The 12,674-nt window shown below is 44.6% G+C and overlaps 2 protein-coding genes across 11 annotated transcripts in view; one reads left to right on the top strand and one right to left on the bottom strand.

The window, feature by feature from the left end:
• Positions 1-12,674, top strand: part of LOC308509685 (uncharacterized protein) — an 83,211-nt gene that overhangs the window by 57,433 nt on the left and 13,104 nt on the right. For 2 of the 10 annotated variants that reach the window (XR_013995233.1, XR_013995234.1), the window contains exon 3: positions 1,078-1,150. The exons of 6 other annotated variants lie outside the window; for them this stretch is intronic. The gene's annotated coding sequence lies outside the window, so the exon portion shown is untranslated. Of the gene's footprint in view, positions 1-1,077; positions 1,151-7,699; positions 7,928-12,674 lie in introns of those variants that run through there. 2 more of the 10 variants (XR_013995236.1, XR_013995231.1) reach the window with 2 other exon arrangements.
• COLEC12 (collectin subfamily member 12) overlaps positions 1-12,674 on the bottom strand; it is a 183,834-nt gene that overhangs the window by 10,488 nt on the left and 160,672 nt on the right. Inside the window, exons 6-8 of the mRNA XM_081078052.1 lie at positions 9,062-9,550; positions 8,002-8,138; positions 6,654-6,763 (exon numbers count right to left, since the gene is read on the bottom strand). Coding sequence (XP_080934178.1) covers positions 6,654-6,763; positions 8,002-8,138; positions 9,062-9,550 — 736 coding nt within the window. The remainder of the gene's footprint in view (positions 1-6,653; positions 6,764-8,001; positions 8,139-9,061; positions 9,551-12,674) is intronic.

Genomic DNA, 12,674 nt, shown 5'->3' on the forward strand with positions numbered 1-12,674 from the left:
TTCTATTTCTATGCAGTATATTACATGTGTTTCCAAGACTTGAAACTGGAAAGCTACATTTTCTCTAAGCAGCAGGTCTTGCACAGAAGCCTGTGGTTACCGCTGAGAGGACAAGCTTGCCTCACTCACATGGAGGGTCTGAAAGAACACATGCGTCCGGACATGCTTCCCATAAACTGTGACTCATTACTCCATCGGCCGTGGGGTGTCCCAGGGCCACCCGAGGACAGAGCCCATATTGCCCTACGTTTGGACAATAAAACCAGCAAAATCAGAGGGCAGTGGGAAAGGACTGTTGAAATTTACCGTTAAAGGGTGGGGCAACAAGATAGAATGGATACCGCCACACCAAATGCATATTTTGGGATTTTTAAAAAATGAAAAGTGACCTCACACAAATAAATCTTGTGGTGAAAAGATAATTCAGTTGAAATTGCCAACTAATGAGAGTAAAAATGGGATGACACTTAGAAGGGAGAGTTAGAAAGTCTTTCACTCAACAGATAGCCACAGAGCACATACTCTGGGCCAGGGATAATTCTAGGTGATGGCAACACAGCAGGGCGGAGAATAGACAGAGTCCCAGCCCTCTGTCTACAGAATTTAGTACGTAACAGGCAAGAAACAAATGGATTAAAAATCTCTGACTGCCATAGTGATGCCTGAGAGAGATGAAGTTGGAAGGAAAAATGGTTTCCTTTCACATGGATGCTTTTCTGTGTATTTCTGTCCACTTTGAAGAACCTCTCTGGAAATAGCAATGATGCCTGAGCAGTTTGCTCTTGTTGATGTACACTTTGTTTATTTCTGCCAGTAATGTGAAGGGGTTCGATTCCAATTTTGTTTACTGAATTTGAGATCTGTGATTCCTGAATGTATAATGATGAGACATTTGATTATCTTTCAGTTGATTGGAGAATTGTATAAATATGATTTCTGATAAAAGACTTGCTTAATATTTTCCCTTTGACATTTCCTTGTTATTTTAAGTAGGTAAAAGGGAATTATAGAGTAGACATAAAGATAACTGACAAGAAAGCAGATAATCTTTTCACCATTCCCCATTTGTTTTTCCAGGTCATTGGAATTCTTCATATACAGAGCTCAAGGTTTTCCTTTAGGACTAGAAGTAGAATGCAGTTCTGTGGAGGTGAGCAGAGTGACTGAGGTGGGATGAGTGTGGATGCATGTTGAAGCCAGGCTGCAGGGACAAGTTTGTCTTGCAGAGTGAGCACTCAGAGTCTCAAAGCATCTCTTTGGAAAAGCTAAAATGTTTTGAAATGATTTGTGGCAAGCCCTTTTAGTCTGCATGTCTGTGATAGAACAGAACATGTCAGATAAACAGAATATACATAGTTTGGAGAAAAAATTCAGCTTAAATAGCACAACCTCATTCATGGATAGATTCTGGGAAAAGAATGGTAGAGGCCTGGGCTGAAAATCCCTGAATCCCACATAATACACACATCACAGAAGTGGTTGAGTATAGTATAAGTACACCACCTTGGAAGCACTTGGATTCACTGTTCCAGTGAGCTGGAAACACACAAGCACATCAGCTACTGGGTGTAATCCCCCACCCCTGCCCCTCTACCCCACATCCCCTGGATTCAGGGCTGACCCTAATGGAGGCAGAACACAAACTCTCAATCTTGGGAATCACCCCTTTCTCATCGACCACAAGATTGACTGCATGGCCGAGAAATTTCTGCTGGTAAACGCCTGGCCTCAAAACAGGAAAATCTTGCTAGTGATAAGTTTCTTTGCTGTAGAATTTTCTCCCACTATAGGGGTCTGTGCCATAGAAGATTTCTCTCTAGTGGCCTAAGCCAGTGCCACTCTGATAGAAACATGAAGCAGGGGCCAGAGTGAGTTGTTACTGAATTAGATGATATTGAGTGTTCCCTTGTGATCCCCACCATTCATTCTCTGGCTCTCCATTCTAAAACCGCATGTAATATTCTCTGGAGCAGTCTGCGTGGACAGAACGGCAACCCTTGTTTTACCTTTGTGATGTAGAGATTGAAAGCTGTGACTCCTAACGTAACAGCATACGCCCACCAAGTGCGGGACCAAGGAGTGGGCAGGAAGAATAAAGGATATGCAAGTGTGTTTTGGGAAACCCTCAGGAAGAATATCATATCTCTGGTGATCTCAGGTAGGCCACTGCAAGAGGTGTGGACAGGAAAGGCCTTAAGAAGCTGCGTTACAGTTCTGCTCCAAGCCAGTGGGCAGAGTCTGCACATCCCACTGGTGTCCCCGGGCTACCAGCCTCCGGTAACAGTGACAGCCTCTGCCAAATGCTGTCCCTGCATGTATTCCCTCAAGCAGAGACAGATCAGCTGTGACATGATCCTGGTTTCCCTGATCTTCTCTGGTTTGTTTTCTGTTTCATTGCTTTCCAGTCCTTTTTGTTTCCTTCCTTCTTTGGGACTAATTTGCTCTTCTTCTACCTTCAGAAAGTAGCGTAGAGCATTGATTTTCCTCTTAAAAACTTTGATTAATATAATCATTTTAAAGCTATAAATGCCCTTCTAAACACCGTTTTGGCTGCCTCCCCCAAAACTTGATATGTAGTGTTTTCCTTTTCTTTGAAACATTTGAAAATTTCTTTGGTGATGTCTTCTTATTTAGAAATGTGTCCTTTAATTTCCAAATATTTGGAGATTTTACAGCTATTTTTTTGTTATTGGTTTCTAATTTAATTTTGTTTTTGTCAGAGAACATACGCTGTATAATTGCAATGCTTTTATATTTATTGAGACTTGTTTGATGGCCTAGCATATATTAATAGTTTATCTTGGTGAACATACCAGAAGCACTTGAAAACCATGTGTCTTTGTAGTTGTCGGGTGAAATGTTCCATAATATGCACGAAGTCAAGTCAGTTGATAGTGTCTCCTACACCCCTTCTGGTTTTTCTATCTACTTGTTCTAACAGTTACTGAGAGGAGAATGTTGAAATCTCCTTCGAAGCTCTGCTCTTTGCAGTGTCCACATTTAGGGTTGGTATGTATGTTGTCTTGATGTGACATGGTCTTGGAAATCAGATTGTTTGCATGACGAGAACAACAATACCTCTCACTCGTATTGCTGCCCACACCCTCTGGGAAAGACCCTCCAGACCAGCACGGCGGCCGGCTCACAGTGAGTGATCCAGGATAATTCACTGGATTTTATCACAGGTTTAGGGGCCAGTGGATCCCAATCTCCAGTCAGGGAGCTGGTGCTGGCCAGGAATGCAGTTTTCACAGGTCTGTGGTGAAATGAGAAAAATAAGGACAGTGTGTGTGTGTGTGTGTGTGTGTGTGTGTGTATGTGTGTGTTGTGTGTGTGTGTAAAAAGGGTAAGAGGAAATCTGTGTCAGTGGAAGGGAAGCAGATGAGCCAGTGTTTGGAGGCCACAGAAGCAAAGAGGAAGGAGGGTAAAGGTGAGCCTGGAGAGACGTACACTGATGGGAAAACCCTGACAGCCTGACTCTCAGTCCCCATCCTAGCCCAGGACAGAGCATGTACTTCCTGTCTTCTTCACACACCTGTTGTGAGATCTGAGACATGCTGGGGGTGGCATCTCAGTCAGGATACTGTGTAATATATAAATGCTAAGTCATTTATTCTACAATTACTGACTGGTATGAAAATAATTAGGATTAGTAGGAATTAGGAATAGTATTCCTAATAGTATTTCTATTAATTAGGAATAGTATTAATAATATCTATTCTAGCAGGTGACATTTCTTGAACACTTCCCATGGACCAAGCACTGTACTAGACGCCATATATATATGAGATATATATATCTCTCATACACACACATACAGACACACACGGTGCCAAAAAAAGTATACACATTTTAAGGAAGGAAAAAACTATTAAAATTGTAATACTCAATATATACCGGTAACAAAAGATGAGTACAAGTCACGTTTGACTTCTGCAATTACAAGAGGTGCTCAAAGTGGTTACCATCAGCGTCCAGACACTTCTGATTACGGCAAACTACTGCTTGAGCAACAGTGACCATCTCTTAAAATGTGTATACATTTATTTGGCACCCCTGGTGTGTGTGTGTGTGTGTGTGTGTGTGTGTGTGTGTGTGTGTTAACACATAATCTCATTTAACATTCACAATACCGACGTAGGTCCTTTTGTACTATTCGTTTCTCAATGAGGATGCGGAGCTTTTATATGGTTGAATAACTCGCACAAGGTCATGCAGCTGTTGAGTGCTGGGTCAAGTCCTAGAACCCAGACCATCGATCCTGGGAATGTGGTCTCTGTTCTCGTTGCACTGGCTGTCTTTCTAGTTTGTGCAATGTTTATTATTCTGTGTCGAGTTATATTAGCCTACAGTTATTGAAGCCTCAAATATGTCTGCCTAATTTATTGTTGCTTTTAAAATTGGATCCTGGGTTTTTTACATGTATATGTATTACTTTGGGTGGAAAATGAGAAGCACAGTCTATGGTGTGGCTGGAGTGCTGAAGCCAAACTCGCAGAAGCTCCAGAGTGGCTATGGCAGGGGACAGAGTCCCCGGGAAGGTGTCTGGTGACATAATCCTTTTCAGGTCAGATACCAATGCTGGTGCTCGCCTTCCAAATCATGTCCTTCTTGCTGCATCCCAGGGAAGAGGAGAAAATATCCACCTGGGGAGAGCTGGCATAGACAGTAATGTTTTTCCTCAATCCATTCCATGTTGGCCAATCATTTTTTTTCTTGGAGGAAGGCTTATGATTGAATTTCTTAGTGAGTCTAACTAACCCAGACCAGTTTTTTGCATTTATGGCTGTGAGAAAAGTAGAGGAGACTGATTTTTTTTTTTTAGCTCCCCACCAGCTCTTGACTGTCAAAGTCACAGATTTATCTTGTCCTTGAATCCTCTCTGCCTCCCATCCCTACATCCAGCCCTCCACTACTCCAACTGTTGTGAGAGATGCCAACTCTCACAACTGTCTGAGTCTCCTAAAGTACACCTCTGCGGGGCTGGGTCTCTCCTCCATCTGACAAACAAACTGCCAAAGGTCAGGGTGTGGTGTCGTTTCCTCTCCCCAAGGACGGGAGCAGACAGGACATCTGTCAGGCCCTGGGGCCAGTCTGAAGCTCACCTTCAGCAGACATAAAATCTTCAAATGTTCCACCTTGCCTTTTGTTCACTCTTTTAAAGAAATAACCTTGTTCTGGTCCATCTATATCCTCCAATCATGCTTTTCACATGGAGAATTTAAAAGTACAGAGAAGCCTGTTTGTCAACCCATGTGCCTGTATACTCTCACACAGAAACATTTAAAAAATTCTCTCTGGCCCCTCCACCACCTTTGACCTACACCTGCTCCTTGACTGCTCCACGTCCGGCCCCAATGCTGTGACCCCATCTGAGACTTGCTTTCCCCTCTCCGGGTGCTGTAGATGCTGTGGTCGCCTCCAAGCTCCGGACATGCTCAGACATACTCCTGAAGCTAAGACGCCCACATACCTACCATTTCCCCGAAAGTAAGACCTAGCTGGACAATAAGCTCAAATGCATCTTCTGGAACAAAAATTAATGTAAGACCCTGTATTTATTATATATTATATTATATTATATTATATTATATTATATTATATTATATTATATTATATTATATTATAATATAATATTACACTACATTATATTATAAAGACTTAGTCTTATAGTAAAATAAGACTGGATCTTATATTAATTTTTGCTCCAAAAGACGCATTAGAGCTGATTGTCTGGCTAGGTCTTATTTTGGGGGAAAAACGGTACTTGCACCTCCCTAGGGCCTGCCTTCTCTGTCTCCAGCAAAGAAAAGGATCCAGAGGTGGGTTTTTATAAATTCTGCTTCATTTGTTACAATTGGTTGCATATTTTCATATCCATTAGAGACAAAGTAGGAGTAAGAAAAAGTGAAATGTCAATTGGCACAGGTTAGTCATCTTTAGACCCTTGAGTACGATTAGGGACGGCGGACGCCTAGGATCTGGAGCAGGAGGAAGCTCCTGGGGACCCCTGTGCCCCTAGGTGCTCTGAGAAGGGACTGTGACATGCTTCCGTTCTAGTCTTTGTTGCTGCCCTTAGAGAACTCAGGTCACATTGGACCACACGAGGGAACCTTCAAACCTTCAGGAGATGGTTATCTCATAGATGCCTCTGTTGGTGGTGCATCTGAACTTCCTGTGTGTGTGAGACTTGTAAACCTGGAGTTCATAATCATGCACTGGCCAGAAGCCCAACTGAATCAGGGGCACGGATGGCGTTATCCTGCAGGGAGCTCCCTGGCCCTGTGGGAAACACGGCTGGGGTGAAATCTGAACGTGCCTGAGGTCGTCTGGGCTTCCTTCTCCTTCAGAGTAGCATTTAAAGGAAACGTTGCAGCCACAAGTACCATACTGTGTGGTTTTATGAGTCTGATTGTTTTTTTCACAGAAATGAATAAAAATCACTCCATGGAAATAAAAATGCTACTTTACAGCATATAGAGTCTCAACTACAATTTCCCTGCATAGAAATACACACCTGGTACCAGGAATCTCAGTGTGAGAATTGTCTAGGACATAAGGTCACTAAGGAAGAAATTGTAGGGAGTCAGGCAAGGGGTTAAAACAGAACAGCGAGAGTATGGCCACCCGTCTGGAAGTTTCTGAGTACTCACTTATACTCTGGAAGCGTCCCATCAAGCCACTTCCATTCGCTTTCATGCTCCAAGTCCGTGAGGCCGATCCAATGGCTATCTCTCCCTACCATCTGCTTTTTTATCCATTGCTGAAACATACACCAGAAACGGTGCATTAGTATTTCTCGGAACAGATGTCTGGGGGCCTTCCCCTCCAACATTTAGAAAAACAGGACAATTTAAAAGTGGATGTCTGTCAAAACATGCACACTGCTTTTGCTGTCCTTTTTTATTATACTTATTTTGTTTTGCACTGTTTTGAGGGCTTCGGCGTTTTTTCCTCTTACAAACTTTCAAGTGATATTTCAGTGATGCTTTTCCTGCTCTAAATCACCCAGACCACTCAGTGAATTCCAGGTAGGGGGTAGGAGGCTCCACCCCTCCTACCCCCGTCCTTCCCATGTTCAAATAATAGTAACAGCCGTGGCATTGTTGAGCTCTTCCTCGGGGCCAGGCGCCGTGTCCGGTGTGTTGCGTGCAATGTCATTAAGCCTTACAACATTTGCTACAAAGATAAGAAGTTGTGGAGCTGGGACTCGGCACAGCTCTGTATATTCTAAAGCCCAGGCACCTGACTGTGTATGCTTATTTCCAGTCAGTCTCTGTGGGAAGCATTTGTTTTCAGGATTGTGTTTGCTGGAGATACTTGGGGGAAAAGGAAGGAGGCCACTGGGAACAGTGCAGCAGCAAAGAAAGAGCACTGGCATTGTTGCTTAGCTGGACCTCACTTTCAGTCTCAGCTCTGCATTTACTTGCCATCCTGTAAATCAATCATTTAAACCATGTGAGGCCTCACTTTTCTTATTTGTAAAATGGGGATAATACCCATAGGTTGTAGGGTTGTTGTGAGGCTTAAAGGAGAAAATGCCTCGTACGGTGTTTGCACATAGTAAGGACCTAGGGAGTTATCACATGGGTTCTGTCCCCATGGTCTTCTCTGCTCTTCCTGACCCTGCTGAGGCCACATATCTGGTCCCTTACACCCTACTCTACCCTTGTGGTACTCATGCCGTCTCTCTCCGCAGGTGCCTAGTGCCAGCCTACAGGCTTAGCTTCTGCGTTACTGCTCTCTCATCAGCCACCAGGAGGAGCCACACATCCCTAGGCCTGATAGAGCAGTATCTTCCAGGTGGAAGCAAGAGGACATAATTCCTATGACAGGAATGCTTCTTGTCACTGGATGAAGCCCAAATCTCCATAATGCAGCCTTCTGTGTTTATGTGACCATGAATTCTTGGTATCTTTGACTCCCGGTAAGCATGCAATTTCCAGATGTAAACTATCCCTAAATTATAGTTTTCTCCAACTCTAAGTATGCTGCACATACCTGTTCTTCTTTCGTGTTTATGAAAACGAGATGTGAAGACTTGTCTTCACAGAAAAGTTTTGCGTCCTCAAAAATTTCTTTCTCAACCGAAAAATAATAGCATTTGTTTGTGAAGTTCTTCCAGTGAGGTGGGCAGCCTAGAAAGGCAAAGATTTACAACACTGATTAAAAACAAACCAAAACACAGAAGGCATGATGCCTTTCTTCAGCCATGTTTAAGAGGCCACAGCTATGGCCCTTCCTTCCCTCACAGGCCAGGAGCAGTCCCAGTGCCCATGCGCGGAGCCCATGACTGACATTCATGGTTGTGCTGGGAGCTGAGACAAGTACAGGGAAGTGGACTGCAGAGCACACAGTGGTTAAAAATACATAATCTGGAAAATATCTGCACTGGATCTTTGTTCCTCTGCATCTGGAGTAGTCTTTACAATGACAGAAATAACAGAAACAACAAAAAACACAGATGTTCAGTGTCAGTCTGGAATCATATGGAACCTACAGACAACTAGATGGGAGAACCCAGAACCAAATCAGGCCCACAAAACAGGAAAGATGACCCAAGTTGCACTGAAGGAAATCAAGGGGAATTTAGGAGAGAAAAAAATAAGCATGGTTGCATTGGGTTTTACCCAAGGTTTAATTATGAAAGGACTAGAAGTCACCATGATACCTCCCCCAAAAGAAAGAAACTCTGGGCTTCCATAACAGAAAGTTCTACCTGCATGTTAATTGAGGATAGACCTCCCAGGGGAAGGGCATAAAGTGAGGACAGGACAGGTTGGGGGTGGCCAGCCATGGACTTTCATGAAGGAAATGTCTGGGGACACATTTGTCCCCGAGGGCCCGACTCGGCTAAATACACAAGTGCTAGGGAACCTGATCATGTTTAGAGAGAAACAGGTAGCAGGGGCCCTCTGCCTGCCCCACATGATGCCTTCATTGCCAAATAGGAAGGGTGTGGGGGAACTTGGGGCTGCACACTGGGGGCTGGCCCAGCATGAACACATGTACCCTGCTCCTGTCCCCTGCTGCAAGGGAGGGAGGGAGGGCTCAGACTTACCATTGGCCTCAGGTGTGGTGGTTGGCTCGTTCTGTAGGGCCAGGGGCACTGCTGCCCCAGATGGGCCTGGGGGGCCAGGGGGACCCTTAGGGCCCGGCATGCCTGGTACCCCGGGCAAACCTGGCAGCCCACGTGGTCCAGGCACCCCAGGCTCCCCCACAGTGCCCTGCAGTCCCTGGAAGCCAGGAGGGCCCTGGGGGCCGGGGAGTCCATCCTTGCCTGGTGGGCCTGGTGGGCCAGGGTCCCCACTAGGTCCCTGAGGACCAGGCTTCCCAGGAGACCCGCGGGAGCCTTTGGGGCCCTGTGATCCTTTGGATCCTTTGCTGCCACGTTCTCCAGGGGGGCCAATTGGCCCAATTGGGCCCCTCTCACCGGTGGGGCCAGGTGGACCAGGCTCCCCCTTCTCTCCTTTCTGTCCCTTGTTGCCAGTGGGACCAGGGGGTCCCTGTTGTCCTCTGTCACCTTTTGGACCCCTAGGGCCAGGAGGACCTAAAACATAAAAAAATAGACATATATATATATATATATATATATGTGGCATAAACATGAAATCTATTGTGAATGATAGTGAAGAATTTACCTTCTTATAAAACCTCCAATTTAAAAAAAATCGAGACGTACAAAATATACATATACATTAAGGAGTACTTATTGTTTACCACACTATTGTTGCTGGTATTTTTCTTTTCTTTTTTTTTTTTTAACAAAAATGTTTCTTTATGAAGGTCACTCTTCCCACTCTAAACATTTAGACTAGAGATCTTGGCACACAACTTTCCACTATCCACTGATGGTTTAGGGGAAGGGACAACTTCATGTTGACACTGATGACTCACACCATTAACTTGGGTTCTCTTAGTCACCTGGGACCATTTGTCACTAGCAGAAAACTGTGCAGGTTAGAGTTAGGATTCCCTCCTACTTACTCCTCTTTTTGTTTTTTTTTCACTGATTTGACAAATATTAATTAACAACCTGTTACATGACAAGCACTGTGTAAGGTATTGTGGGATAAAGAGTTGAATTATACAAAAAAATAAAAATGCTATCATGAAGTGTTGAGAGGTACTGTCCTGTTAATTCCCTTGTCACACCTGAGAGCCACTTCCTCTGTCGCATCCCACCTGGTGCACCTGTCCCTCTGCTGGTGCTGTGGGGACACTGCTGTCCTTCAGGCCGGGCCTTGCTCCTAGTGGACCAGCTCAGAGGGACAGGAGGTCTTCGTGGGAAAGCGCTCACCGGGCCAGGGCTGGGGAGGGTCAGTTTCGTTTTTTCCAGTTTGTTGGCCTAATAATGCAAATAGGGAACATTGGCTAGAGGGAAACGAGGGACCAGGGAACTGGCAAGGGAGAAAAAAAGACACCATTTTCCACCAAAGGAAGAAAAAGCAGTTCTCCCTAAAAATGGCCGGGGGCAGGGGTGGGGAGGCAAATACCTACTCCTCCCTTCTCATCCCATAAAACAGCTAATGCAACACAGGACTGTTTGTTTTCTCGACGTTCTCAGGGCTGACAGGGAACTTCACACAAACACACCACAACCAGGATCTGTATAGTGAACGACAGTTTTCGAGGTACTTGATATCCATTATGTTACCTGACATTTGTCTGTGATGTATTATTCCCACAGCACATTTGGGGACATGCAGGGCCATTCCCCCCAGTTTGGGGGACAGAACTGTGAAGCAGCCCTTCTTACCTCCGTAGGGAGATTTCTCTGCCGCCTCCCACCAGGCCCTAAGGGACGTCACTGTACCCTCATGTTATCCACGGCCCCAAGTCCAACCTCCATCTCTGCTCTCCCTTAGCGGGACCTAGGCCTTGGACTCAGCTTTCCTCCTTTAAAGCTACCTATGATCCCACTCCCAGCCGTCCTGGCAGGATCCTCTGCTGAGCTGTCAAGAGTTTATGCTAATGGCTATGACTTGTTTCAATGCGTTCCTTCCATAAGTGGAAGACTTTTTTTTTTCAGGATGAAGCACCCTCTCCTTGAACCCAGCTCATTGGTTTTTCTGGGCTCTGGGCCCTTATTTCCATCTCATAGTCAGATGGTCCATTTTCTTTGGGAGGTGCTGCCAGCACCTCCAACTCGGCATGTCTACAACTGACCTTATGGTCTCTGCTGGTTAAGTCGTCCTTCCATCATTCTTTATTCCGCCACATCATCACACCCGTCTCTTCCTTTCCACTACTCGTCATGACCCTACTGTGGCTGTTCTCGCTCTTGCCCCTTTCTGTCTTTTTGGTAGATTTTTATGGTAACCTCTTAACTGCTCTTCCTACCTCTGATTCTTGTCTATTCATTCCACTCTGATTTTCCCACATTTGTCTTTCTTACACACAACTCGGTCTTCACTTGCTCCAGAATATTCAGCCCCTACTTGATTATCTGCTATTAAGGTTTTCATGACCTAGTCTCATTGTTTATTCCACCCTCCTCTGGACTTTTGCAAATCTCTTAGAATTTCCCCTGCCCGTATCCATCTGGAAAATTCCTGTTCACCCACCATGTCGTTCCCTCCGGTCACTCCAGATGGAAATTCCTCCTTCTCTAATCGGTTAGCCCTTGTTTGTTCTTTGAGGACACTCCCCACCTCGCAGCCAGCAGTGAGTGTGGGGTCCTTATTCAGTGAGTGTTTATCAAGTCGGTGTGCATCACAGCTCAAAAGGCCTCGTGCCAACATTTTGGGCCCCAGGAGAGACCAGAAGGTAGAGATTTGGGGGGAATGGCGACCTGCCTGGTGTCCCTCACCTTCTTCTAAGTACAGCTTCACTCAATCTATACATCAGGTTGATCCTGGCCGCCACTACGGAATGATCATGGGACCATCTCTCTTTTCTGACTTCCCTCGCACTTATAACTTGATCCAGGGGTGGTCTCAGCAGCAATCTAAGTTGTTTTTATTCCGTTTAACCTGAGAAGCTTTGTAAAATAGGCTAGGCCATTTAGTAAAGATTGGGAAGGTGTGTTTTTACTCCTAGAATTTTTCCTTGTAAAAAAGTAACTTGGTTCCTTTGTTTAGCTGAGAAATAGTATTCTAGAGATTAACAGTGGGGAAGGCATGTGTTTCCCGATGATGGATGTAGTATTATGGAAGGGTCTAGTGAAACAACACTGACAATAGGCCAAAACAAAACAAAACAAAACAAAATTCTAATTTATTTGGAATTATAGCAAAACTAAGCTTTTCTTCTCAACTAGTATTTCTGTTTTGTTTATGTTCTATGTTTAGCCTTAAGAAATTCAAATAATGAAGAAGGTCTGTTGGTGAACTCAAGTGCTTTAGAAACTTTTTATCTTTAATCTATGAGTTTGGGCAATAATTAGTGTTTCTCAATCATTCACAGCTGGGGTTGTGCTATACTTGCAAGTTATGGGAAATGAGTTTACCTGTGCCTATAAAATAGTAAACTGTTCAGGGGCTTGTCTCCTTGATCTGACAAACTGATGTGGCAGAGAGCTGTATTTCTTCCAGAACACCTTCCTCTGGCTTCTGACAGAATTCCAAAGACACACACAACTTTCTCTTCCTCTCCCGACTTGAAGCCAAGACCTCCCTTACCTGGGGTGACAGCTTTTCATTAATCTTTGTATCTGGGGAAGGGTAGTTTAT

The sequence above is a fragment of the Rhinolophus hipposideros genome, assembly GCF_964194185.1.
Source record: "Rhinolophus hipposideros genome assembly, chromosome: 17".
NCBI classification, from domain to species: Eukaryota; Metazoa; Chordata; class Mammalia; order Chiroptera; family Rhinolophidae; genus Rhinolophus; species Rhinolophus hipposideros.